Genomic DNA, 13,203 nt, shown 5'->3' with positions numbered 1-13,203 from the left:
AGTTTCCTGCGAAGAAGGGTTAGGGTTAAGGTTAAGGTTAGGGTTAGGATGGAACCGTTAGGAACTAATGTAAAGTGTTCAAGAATTCATTTTACCTGGCGTCCTGGTGAGGGCTGTCCTGTAGAAGGAGGTCAGGCGCTGGACTGTCACACTGGAGGCTCTGCGGGTAAAGCCCCCCGGGGTGACCCCCCAAGGGCAGCGGCAAACTCTGCCCACATGGCATCATGGTGCCCCGGGTGCCTCCCGGCTCGCCGTTGACGTTTTTTTCCAAGCAGTAGCCGCTGGTACCTGGAAGCAGAACGGCGGCGCCATCACTCCACAAAAAACAGTAATCGTCATTTGTGGTTGTTCATATTTGACAATTTTGCGATTGTTTTTCTGCTTGTGCGGACAAAATGGTGGATCTGAAAAAAAGCTGTATTATTATTATATTACATTAAAGTCCGAAAAAATACAAAATCCAACCATACTCTCATGATATTGCGTCATTCATTCTGAAAAACAACAATCAGACTCTGTAATGCATATATGAATAAAAAAAAAAAAAATATATATATATATATATATATATATATATATATATATATATATATATATATTATATAAACTCTCCATTTCCTTTAAAATTATGTATTTTTTGTCCAAAATTGACAGAATCAAAGCAATTTTAATGTTGACAAGTCAAAATCTATATTTTTGAGAAAAAAAAAAAGACACATTTAAAGATTTTCGTACACTTCCATTATAATTTCAAACTTTTGGCTGTGCGGAAAAGTCGAGACATTAAAGGGGTTATTTTTATAAAAAAAAAAACAAATAGACATCTCTGTCTGAAAAATGTGTATTCTCATCAATAACTTAAAAGTAATTTCCATGAAATAAACCTGGAATTGTAAAATATATATATATATATATATATATATATATATATATATATATATATATATATATATATATATATATATATATATGTATGACGTTCAAAAGTGAAAAGATTTGAAGCCGAATTGAACCCTATGCAAAAATCCCAAAGCTGTCAGCAAGTTGAAACAAGCAATTATGAAGATCGGAAATAAAACATGGAAGTTAAAAAATACATAACCACTTTACTAAGTAACAGACATCCAACGTCATCCTAAATGTCAAACGATGCACGCCCCAAAGACCGTAACCGGTGATATATTCGGTACCCCTTGGCGAAAAAAGTCACTGGTGACAAGGAGGAATACCATCAAATGTTAGTACTGGTGCAAAAGAAGGAAATTCAAATTACACGCGTCCGGAAAATCAATCCGGCCAACGTCATAATTCATTTCGTATAAATAATGCCATTACTCCATCCCGTTTGCACTTGTAAGGTAAATCATTAGTTTTCTTTTTCGCCCAATTGATGATCCGCTAAATGATGGATGGCGGGATTTTTCCGAGGCCTCCGATCATTAATAACTTTTATATGCGAATCCCATCTGCAAATAATCAGACGTACGGGACAGCCTTCGCGAATCCCTTTTTTTCCCCCACTCGCACATTCGGATCCTCATTTACGGCCGCGTTTCATCGTATCGCTCAAGCCCGAGGACGGAACGGGGAAAAGACGTCCGCAATAGCGAAGGGACGCGCCCAACGTGGACGGATGATGAAAAACGCTGAGGAAATGTTTACAGAAGGTAAGGCAATATCCCCGTGCCCCCACTTGGAACCACGGACGCCACGTGTCCCCCGATCCCGCTTGCCTAACTCAATTTCGCAACAGCGTTTTCTTCTCAAGATGTCACCGCACGCGCCAGTAGGAAGAAAAGGACCAGAAACAAATTCTGTCAACGTCTCCCGGGATTCAGGCCACGGAAGGAGACAAGATTTTGCATAAATATAAAGTGGACGTCAAAAGTTTTCAAATTTTTTGGGTGGTTTTTAAAGAGGAGGGAAAGAAAATGAACAAGCTAGGGTGCAAATGGAAACGTAAAACAAAACGAAGACGTTCCTCAGAGCCCCGCCCCCTTTCACGTCATTGTCGGCCATTGCTTTTTTTCAAGATATACGAAATTGCAGTGTTCGTCTGTGAATTTTTTGCCCAATCTTCCGTCACCACTAGAGAGCGACATTTAATATTTTTTTTTTTTTTTCGGAAATAGGTGTCAAACTAATTTTTATCGTGGGCTACATTGTAGTAAGTTTCTGTCAGGGGGCGGGAATACATTTTACATGTGTTTGTCAAATTTAGCTCGTTTTGAAATCAGAGGCCGGCAAAAACTATTTAAAGAACAGATCAGGAACCAAAAATAATGTTTTTTTTTGAAGACAACTTGTAAGATCAGTAATTTAGCCAGAAATCCGACCACATAGAATGATGTTTGGGGCCGGATTTGGCCCCCGGGCCTTGAGTTTGACACCTGTGTTGTCGAAATCGAAAATAGGGGAGTCAAACTTATTTTTATTGTGGACCACATCATAGTTCTAGTTTCAGAGGGCCGAAATAACTATAAATTCAAATAAATTTTCGAGTTTGTCGCACACTTAGCTAGCTTTGAAATCAGAGGTCAGCAAAAACTGCTCAAAAGAGACATTGGGAACATTTTTTTTTTTCCCAAAATATTTAAAAGTTCAAGACAACTTGCTAGTTTGGTATTTTGGCCAGAAACTTGAAGTCAAATCAGCATTTCGCGGACCGCATAAAATGATGTTTGGGGCCGGATCTGGCCCCCGGGCCTTGAGTTTGACACCTAGAGAAACTTACTGCTTCATTAAAGTGATCAATTACTTTAGTGTATAAATACCTACAGTAATGTAATTGTATTATTTAAGTCACGAATTCATTTAATATCTGACATTTTTAAACCCTTCTTTAACCAAACATTTTAAAAATAATTTGAAGAATCTAAATAACTACATGGAATTGAAAGTCAGGATGTAAACGTAAAAATACGTCTTTGGAGTTGAATGTGTTCAAGCTGTAAATCATATATTCTTAGATGAATATATAAAACTACTGCAAATGTGTAATTTGGATTGAACTTTTTCTTCAGCGCGGTCAAAACTGTGACGCTTGATCCAAACGGATCAAAGACGATCCGTTTCGGGATTTGCTTTTCAGTTTTTTTGATCAGGTACGCGCTGTCCCAAAATGTCATTCCATTCGCCGATTGACATCTGAGCAAGGTTTGGAAATCGGCAAGCCCGTCTTCCGTCCCCAACTGCAGATCATTACCGTTTTGAGAAGTTTTACGACAGTCGACGCGCTCTTATGCAAGGTTCAATTTCACGCTGTGCGAGATTCGCACTCGGTCCCGCTGTGCGGCGTTAGGTCAGCGGTGATTTACGGTCCGGAATCGGTTCCGCTCGAGAAACGTTACCGCTCAAACATATGCTGGCTTGGACGGGACCCAGAAGAAAATTCACTTTAGAGCCAATGAACCGTGGTAATTGAGCGCTGCGTATTTCGGCGCGCGCCCGATCGAGGGACGGCGGCTTGAAGTGGCCGTTGCAAAGGAAATTTTGTGGCCTGGACTTAACTAGACGTGGAAACTCAAATGGTTTGAGTGGAACAGTGGCGTATAAAGGGAATCAAAGTATTCAATCACGCAAAATTACATTTACCCGATGTAAAAAAATCTCATCGTTGGCGGGGTGGGCGTTTATAAATCGGGAACTTAAGAAGTTTCTGATGGCCACCTTACCCTTTAATATACCTCAAGGAACTTTTAAAGGGACAATGTGTAAGATTTTGACCGTTTTTCATTACGGACAGCAGGAGGTGCTGCGTTTATCATTGTTCGTAGCTATAACCGACATGCAGCCTCCGGAGGGGTGCCACCCCCCATGTTATATCCTTTAAAGACAACTAGGTCTACAATTGTTTTTAAAACATACTTTTAGTCATTAAAAACACATTTTTTTGCAAGTTTTTGAAATTTATTATCAATAAATGTATTCCTTTTTAGTGGTAAACAATCTAAATCTTACACATTGTCCCTTTAATCCATTTCGCCCCACAAAAACAAAAATATGCAACAGAAAATCATTGTGATGTTCTGTTTAATTTTTAAACTGGTACTCTATGATATCATACTCAATAAAAACAAAAAATTAAGACACAATTAACTGATTCAATACCAGGCTGTATATTGACGTTTTTACAGTGGTACACATTTACAGTATATTTTTTTTTAATACTAACATAAAGGAAACTCTGAATATAAGGCTCCGAAATGCAAAATTTTCCAGATTATTTGCGATTAATTAATGAATGAATTTAGTAAAAGTAGTAATATTTTTCAATAATAAGAGCATAAAATAGAGAATAAACCTAAATATTATGCTGTGAAAGTTTGTTTCGCATTTTCTCAAAATTGTGTTTTTCAGAGCTATGGAGTTAAACAATTCAGATTGAAAAATTTACGAGATTTTTACCTGGGGTTTTAGGAATATTGTTTCTTCAAAAACAAGGTACAAAAAAAGCTAAAAAAAAAATTAGTCTCATTCTATTGGTTCATACCAATATATATTTTCCATATATACTGAATATATTTTTATGGTACATTGTGCTGCTTCTGTTTGGCTGCAGGGGGTCAGAATAAAATTCACACATGAATATATAATACCGTACATGTTCACAATGTTAACTCCTTAATAAGACAGAAATAGTAGTAATTCTTTGAATATATGGCTGTGATTATTGTTATATTATCCTTCTACGTGTGTTGCACCACCGTTTGTTTTCAGCCATTCATTGTTTAAAGGGTACTACCACAAAATAGATAGTTAGCTCACCTTTGAATTATTTGTTAGCATGAATCTAACAAATTGCTACGTAATAGACCTTGTTCAGGCTTAAAAAAAACCGGTATCCTCGATACTGATGAAGTTAAACGTTTAAACATTCGGGGTTTGTCCGAACGGGGACCACAGAAGAAGCCCGGTGAAAAAAACCAGCATCAGCATATACGAGTGCAAGATTAGGGAGGAAAATTGTAGACAGACATTGGAGAAAAACAGAGGCAGGACACTGTCAAGAGACACCTGGTGCAAATTCAGCTCACATGTGTTGGCTCATCCTCCCAAACAGCCACTGATGTCAGCATTACTAACCAAAAGAAAAAAAAAAAAAAAGAAGGCCGCTATTGTTTTCCACCTCTTACGCCGCCCCTCCCCTTTTACCAAAAACCTCCGAGAAACACTGTTGATAACGCCCGTGTCTAACAACGCTCGGCCATGTTTTAATTGGCGGCTTCCTTTCTGTAAATGTCCTCACGTGTTGCCTCTCACGAGAATTGCGCGCAGAGAAATTCCGACAACAACAACTGCCGCGATATAGCGCCAACTACTGCCAAGGAGGACTTATGCAAAATTTGCTATCATTTCTTGAAGTATCGTGGCTTCTATCAGCATCCATCATAATATCCAATAGCTTAAAATTATGCCAATTCGGCCCATGACGATACTCGCAAATACCGAACGTAAAGAATATAATTATCATAAAAAGTAATGTAATGAATAATTTAAACTGTCGGATCATCGTCACGGATTTAAAAAGAAATCTAGTCTCTTGACTTTTAACTAGTATATTCTGATTATATAATCCAAGTATTAGCAATACCGGGCCTTTTATTTCAAGGTATCGATGGTTGCAATGGCAGCCGATACTAGTTTCAGTTTCTTTCTATGAGAAATTTTACAATAATGAATTTGAAACTGCAAATCAAAAGATGAGAACATTGGCCTTAAATGTATTAAACTTTAAATATGATGGCTTATTTTTGGAGCTTACTGCGTCATTTTGATAGAAGACCAGTGCTTTTCAATTTTATTTTGTAAAGACCCGCCAATGAAAAAAAAAAAAAAAAACACTAGGGAGCTGAAATTTCCAGCAGATGATTAAACTATGCAAAATTTCAATCAATTTCTATGTGATTGCAGCTGGATGTGCAAGATTTTGTGAATAGAAATAATCTGTCCAAATTTTGGACCATATAAAACCATTATAATTCCGATTTTTGAGATACATTTTAATGAGATTTCTGACATTGATTTTCCTGCGATTTTTGCAACATTCCATTGAGTGGTGGTCAATCTATGTCAGCAAACAGAAAATTATTTGTTGACTTGTATTTCACCTCAAGACTGTAGGAGGCGGTAAAAACCATTATTGACGATTGTGATCATCACTTCATTTTAAAAATGTTTTTATGAGTGTTAATAAATTTAACCTCCATATGTATGACTAGATCTTATGTCACTGAACAATTTGAGTGTTTGAAAGAAAAAAAATATTAATAACTTGAATTATTACACCTTTAAAAGTATTTACAAAATTAGGAAAAAAAAATGCAATGTGTATAGTTTGCAAAGTGTGTGTTTGTTTTTTGTTTTTGTTTTTTTTTTTTTGGGGGGGGGCAATATATCTCTTTAAACATTTGGGTTGGTCTATCTCATTCAGCGCCTGTAACATTGGACTTTTTGACGTCTATAGCCGTCAACGGTAGTGAACGAGTTGAGACGCATACCCAGGGGAAAGCATTTACCGTATTTGATATCCCGCTTAAATTTCGAGTACAAGAACAACTTTGGCATTCAGCAACATGTGGAAAGAATCCTTCTCCATAAGTTGCTGTCTCCTTCAACTTTCCGCGCCGTCGTTATTATAAGCGCAGACAACAGCAGGCCTCCATCACATCAACACGCAGCCTGGATGCTATTATTGGCTGTAATTGCTTGGTAATCTTTTTTTTTTTTTTTTTTTAACTTACCGCGCCACTTCATTTTCGATAATTCTCGCCGCTGCCTTTTAAGTCGCCAAAGAATCGTGTTAAGTGCTGGAGCGAGACGTTTAAAACGTCCGAGTATTTGGAAGCGTACAGTCGCAATGAAAAGCAGATGTGCTGATGGATAGGTGCTTTTGAGGAGAGGAAACCCCCCCATCCCCCCCCCCCCCCCCCACTCCGTTTTTTTTTTTTGGGGGGGGGGGGGGGTAGCGGGGATGTCATGGGTTTGATGCGAACATCTGTACCTGAAGTGCAACAAGCTGCCAAAACCGCAAGACGAATGCCTCTGGAAATCAAAGATGACACCTCAAACGTTCCCACTTTGGCTTCACAAATCACAACATTCAGCACGGAATCATAATAATCGTTATCAAACGGCAAAATTACATTTCAAACTTTCAAACGTTTGGGAAATTCAAAGAGATGAAAGGTAGGGATTAGGACGCAGCCATAATTTCGAACTTCATTTTGGGGAATAAAGGGCATCTTGTAGTGTTAGCTGAGATTGTTACAGCATTATTTTCAATAAAAGAAGCGAGCGGACTGAACCAACGTCCGAGTCCATTGTTCACACACAGGAATATTACTTAAACAGAGAGGATCCTGTAGAAATCCTTACGTCTCAATCTAATTCTATTAAAAGGGCGTCTTGTAGTGTTAGCTGAGATTGTGACAGCATTATTTTCAATAAAAAAAGCGAGCAGACTGAACCAACGTCCGAGTCCATTGTTCACACACAGAAATATTACTAAAACAGAGAGGATCCTGTAGAAATCCTGACGTCTCCAGCTGATTCTATTAAGAGGGCGTCTTGTAGTGTTAGCTGAGATTGTTACAGCATTATTTTCAATGACTGAAGCGAGCAGACTGAACCAACGTCCGAGTCCATTGTTCACACACAGGAATATTACTAAAACAGAGAGGATCCTGTAGAAATCCTTACGTCTCAAGCTAATTCTATTAAAAGGGCGTCTTGTAGTGTTAGCTGAGATTGTGACAGCATTATTTTCAATAAAAGAAGCGAGCAGACTGAACCAACGTCCGAGTCCATTGTTCACACACAGGAATATTACTAAAACAGAGAGGATCCTGTAGAAATCCTTACGTCTCAAGCTAATTCTATTAAAAGGGCGTCTTGTAGTGTTAGCTGAGATTGTGACAGCATTATTTTCAATAAAAGAAGCGAGCAGACTGAACCAACGTCCGAGTCCATCTTTGTTCACACACAGGAATATTATTAAAACAGAGAGAATCCTGTAGAAATTCTTACGTCTCAAGCTAATCTTATTAAAAGGGCATCTTGTAGTGTTAGCTGAGATTGTGACAGCATTATTTTCAATAAAAGAAGCGAGCAGACTGAACCAACGTCCGAGTCCATTGTTCACACACAGGAATATTACTAAAACAGAGAGGATCCTGTAGAAATCCTGACGTCTCCAGCTAATTCTGTTAAAAGGGCGTCTTGTAGTGTTAGCTGAGATTGTGACAGCATTATTTTCAGAAGAAGCGAGCTCTCCTTACGTGGCTGATGGGCGACGGTGTCGGAAATGACCCAAAAATGGTCAAAATACCGCACAAGCTTAACTTTTATGTTACCGTTACATTCAAACGTACTTGCTAGTACGTTCAAACATCTTCGCGAGTACGTTCAAACATGTTTGCCACTCAAAACTTTTCACTCCATATTCACACCTCCTTTACCATGTATTTCATCCAATTTAATTTCAACGTCATCTTTCCACGCCGTCCGTACCAAAATTGTACTTTTGTATAGTTGCGCGGGCCTGATTCCTCCACTTTCATCCAGAAGCTACAAGTGGTGCGACAGCGTCCGAACGGGTCACTCGTCCGCCACAGATGTTGCGTATTAAAGTCCAAAGCCCTTCCCGGCTTCTCCGAATTTCATAACTGGTGTCTGTATTTGTGTCTGCGGCGCAAAAAAGAGCCCCGGAACTTATTTGTTGGCTTTGTAATAGATGTATGATTGTAAAACCTCGGGGGCACGAGTAAATGAAAAATAACAACGTCTAGAGAGAAAGCGCTTCTTTAAAGCAGGTGCGGAGCGAGGGCAAGTGGGGAAAATCTCCATTAAACGATTATACGTCGCGGAAAAATGTCCGAAGTATTTTTTTTTTCTTAGCGGCGGGATTACTAGGAAGGGCAGACATGAGAACTTCCACGGGGCTAAAAATCAATTTGTTCTGCATGATTTTAGCCGCCGTCTTAACTTGCTTGATTTTTCTCATGGTCACTTGACCCCCCCCCAAAAAAAAATCCAGAAATTAGCCACGAATAAAGAGTTACTCGCGCTCATTTTTTTATTTAGCTAGCATAAAAATAGCAATAGCGTGGGCGGACTAGACTCGCAATAAAAACAAGATGATTCTTGTCATCACAAAAAATGTGATTATTTTACAGCGCGCACAGTCCGCAAACCACATTAAAGGCCACCGGACTGACAATTACTATCAAAACAGGAATTTTTTTGTCTGGAAACCGAGAAGTTGCCAAGATTAATCAGGAGACAATCACAAAGCGTTTTGTCGTCGGCCAAACCGCATCCCAGAAGCGGGCAGAAAAGAAGGCTGCGAGCGCTTAAGGAATGTTGGACACCGTGGTTTTGGACCGGTCGGTAACAGACACCTTTTACTTTCATCACAAAAAAAAACGGGACGGCGAGATACCGTGATTTAAAACATATAAGACGGGGTCAAATTCTGTTTTTTCGACGTAAATGTGTGTAGGAGTTTGGCAAAAATGCATATATTTACATCCATAGGTTATATATTAGTTGCGCCTTAAATTAGTGTTTCAGATTTCCCACATTGTGGGTGGTCAGTGAACGCCTCTCCAGTGTAACGTTGAATGCGCTCGAAACTGTTGTTTTTCTTTTTCCTCGCGACGCAGCTCGAGTTCATTTGGCCATCAATAACCAAAATCGCATTCTACACGTTTATGATTGTGTGTATATGCCAAAAGACGGCGATTAATAAACGGGTCAAATTGAATACCTTTTTCAAACCGAAAATCGACGCTCGGGGTCATCATGACCTTTTACATAATCCTCTCCGTTTTAGTAATATTTCTATGTCCGAACAAGGATTGACTCGAACATTGGCTCAGTCTGCTCACTTCTTTTATCAAAAATAATGCTCTCAGCTAACACGAGCCGCTGTTAGCTGAAACAGGCACTGGCTGCGAGTAACACCTGTGCGTCAAAATTCGGCTCTGCTGCTCCTGATTCAAAACACGCAAGGAAAACGCGATATATTTCCACTGTAGTAAAGTACAAGGTGTCAAACTCAAGGCCCGGGGGCCAGAACCGGCCCGCCACATCATTTTATGTAGCCCGCCAAATGCTGATTTGATTTCAAGTTTCTAGCTAAACTTGCAGATTGTCTTCAAAAGTAACAATTTTCTGCTCCCGATCTATCTTTTGAACAGTTTTTATCGGCCTTTGTTTTCAAAACAAGGTAAAGATGTAAACCAGCAAATACGGCGTTTATTAGACACATCTTTTTCTATTTTTAAAGTCCTAAATTTTCAGGATTTTAGAGAAATTAAAGGGGTACGTTAAAATTGAAGCTTTTTTAGACTATTTTTAGATTTATTCCAACCCTCTAACAGACACCTTAAGTACAATGTGGGCCAAGATAAAAATCAGTTTGACACCCTTGACCTAGAGCATAACAAATGAACACAGAAGCTTCATGAAGCTTCATTTCCCCAGCTTTACTTGAAATAAGGCCAGGTATCGATCGGCCTGATACCGATTTTTGGTTTTAGAAATGACACAAGTATCAAAAAGCTAAAGCAGGCCATCTAAAGGTGTAAAAGATCACAGATGATTCGTGAGGCTTCATTTTCCCAACACTAACCAAGAAGTTTCCCCAAACGTTCACTCTCGAGGCCACGCCCCTTAAAGGCACACATTAACCACTACGCATACTAGAGTACGTTCAGCCATTATACTTCATGAAACCTATTTGTTACTTCAACTTTTGTGCAGTATCTTTAGATCTTTACATCGAAGGCATTTCGCATCGAAGGGAGAGCATTGAAAGAAGACGCCAGGGAGCTGAAATTTCACCCAGATGGTGACAACATGTCAAAGCTGAACACGGCACCACCACTTAGCGATCGCTCTAAATTCGGCTCGGGATGACTCAAGCTGGACCTCGGAGGTTCACAGTAAGAGTCCTCTCACATAAGGGATAACGTTTCCTCCGGGTTCATCCCTACGTCGGGGCCCCGTTGGTTGCGGTCTGAGAAGCTGTCAGAGCAAAACTCACAACGCGCCTTCAGTCTTCTTCAGCCGTCACCCAATATTTACACGCAAAGCCCAAGTTGTGAGAGAATCCGATTGAACGCAGATGTCGGGGAAATTCTTGAGAAATGACAGCGGCCAAACACAACCGCAAAACATGAGAGTATGCCGCTACGCGAGACGCGAGCGAGAGAGGAGGATCACGGAGCATTAGCGCCCGACGACGCTTGCAATTTGACAGGCGGACTTCTGTAAAACAAGCGACCGATTCGCGGCAATTACTCTATACGCTCAAATCCCGTTTATCGCCGGGGATACCTTCCAGATCCGCATGCCATACGTGGGAATTCACATATGAAAAACATTTATATAGCGTTACCCCTCGCGTACACTTTTTACAGCTAACTCTTTTAATGCCAGACATTTTTTAAACATATATATATATATATATATATATATATATATTCTTCACCGTTGCCTTATATGAGCCTAGTTTACCATATATGGACACAAATGCCTTAATACGATTTTTATTTTGATGTTGCATCGTGTTGCGGCGTGTTTCTGCTCGGTAACCAATTGACAAACAACTTCCTGTTTTCTTGTTAAGTTCCTGTTGCCAGTGTTAACCGCTGTTATTGCTGTGCCTAGCATAAATGAGCTGCTAGCTAGCGTCGCTCAGGTGTTGCATATTGACTCACTGAAGCAGATAGCCTGACATCGTTTCCATTGCTACTGATCACTTTTTAACAAAGGATTTCACATCAAAAGGAAAACATTGAAAGAAGACACTAGGGAGCTGAAATTTCACCCACAGCCTGACACAGTTACCATTGCTACTGAGCACTTTCAACAAAGTATTTTACACCAAAGAGAAAACATTGAAAGAAGACATTAGGGAGCTGAAATTTTACCCACAGCCTGACACAGTTACCATTGCTACTGATCACTTTCAACAAAGTATCTTACACCAAAGAGAAAACATTGAAAGAAGACATTAGGGAGCTGAAATTTCACCCACAGCCTGACACAGTTACTATTGCTACTGATCACTTTGAACAAAGCATTTTTTTTACTTTATCTTATTTTATTCCTTTATTCTTTTATCCCTATCATTTTTATTCGCTATTTTATTCTTTTTATCCTTCATTTTAGTCCCTTCATTTTTGACCCTTTATTTGTCTTATCAGATTTAGCGTTTTATGTCCTTGAGTCTGTTTTTACGATTTTTTTATTTTTCTGTACAGCACTTTGGTCAGCTGTGTTTGTTTTAAAGTGCTTAACAAATAACGTTGGATTGGATTGGATTGGAAAGGAAAACATTGAAAGAAGACACTAGAGAGCTGAAATTTCACCCAATGGATGACTTCCTGTCAAAGCTTGAAAAGGCAGGACCAACTTAGTTGTCACACTTCCAGGAATGTTCCAACCTTTGGCTAAACTATGCAAGAATGATGTGGAAGAAAACGACCAAAAAATTGTCAAAATTTTACATATGGGTTAGATACGACGCAAATATAGTTCCAAAGGTTAAATCAACCAGGGATGGTACAGCAAATGTTTTTTTTTAAATGTCCAAAAAATGCTTTGCACTGGTCAGTGTGTACTTGGTTGAAAAATATTCCATTGAAAACAAATTGAGAACCACTGCGCGAACAAAAACGGTCACATAATGCATAACGTCATCTGGAAGTAAACACACAGTAAAAATTGCTGGCAATTCAATGAATGAAGCGTCACTCAAAAAAAAAAAAAAGAGTGCAGCATTAAGTTAATTCTTCGGGGGGAAGCTTGTTGTTTAAAAGCGGGCCAAAAACCAGATGTTTTGAGAACCGAACGGGGGAGGGGGTGGGGTGGGGGGGGGTCCAATTTCACTTCCTACTTCTTTGTTACATCAGCAAAAATAACCAGATCTTATCTTTGAAATGGATCCCCCCCCCCCCAAAAGCAGGCATAACAGCTTGAACTTTTTACGTTTCCTTTTTCCGTTAAAGTACTTTGGTCACAGTTCCCCGCAACGAAGATTAGCTGGCGGGGATCACGTGAGGTCAAGCGCGCCTGAAAATTTCTCTTTGACGATACGACTCGGACGCCTGGCTCCGACTGACCCTGACCGATTATTAGATTACATAAACACGCAATTTGCACAACAACGGTGTTGCTTTAACCTGCTCAACT

The 13,203-nt window shown here is 39.5% G+C and overlaps 1 protein-coding gene across 1 annotated transcript in view; it reads right to left on the bottom strand.

The window, feature by feature from the left end:
• glis1b (GLIS family zinc finger 1b) overlaps window positions 1–13,203 on the bottom strand; it is a 90,149-nt gene that overhangs the window by 52,491 nt on the left and 24,455 nt on the right. The window contains exon 3 of the mRNA XM_088425016.1: window positions 96–288. Within this exon, the coding sequence (XP_088281142.1) occupies window positions 96–288 (193 nt within the window). The remainder of the gene's footprint in view (window positions 1–95; window positions 289–13,203) is intronic.

This window comes from Hippichthys cyanospilos, chromosome 10 (assembly GCF_059441005.1).
Source record: "Hippichthys cyanospilos isolate Australia breed blue-spotted pipefish chromosome 10, RoL_Hcya_1.0, whole genome shotgun sequence".
NCBI lineage: Eukaryota > Metazoa > Chordata > Actinopteri > Syngnathiformes > Syngnathidae > Hippichthys > Hippichthys cyanospilos.
The sequence above is the reverse complement of the archived record's forward strand: the minus strand, read 5'-3'. Positions and strand labels throughout refer to the sequence as shown.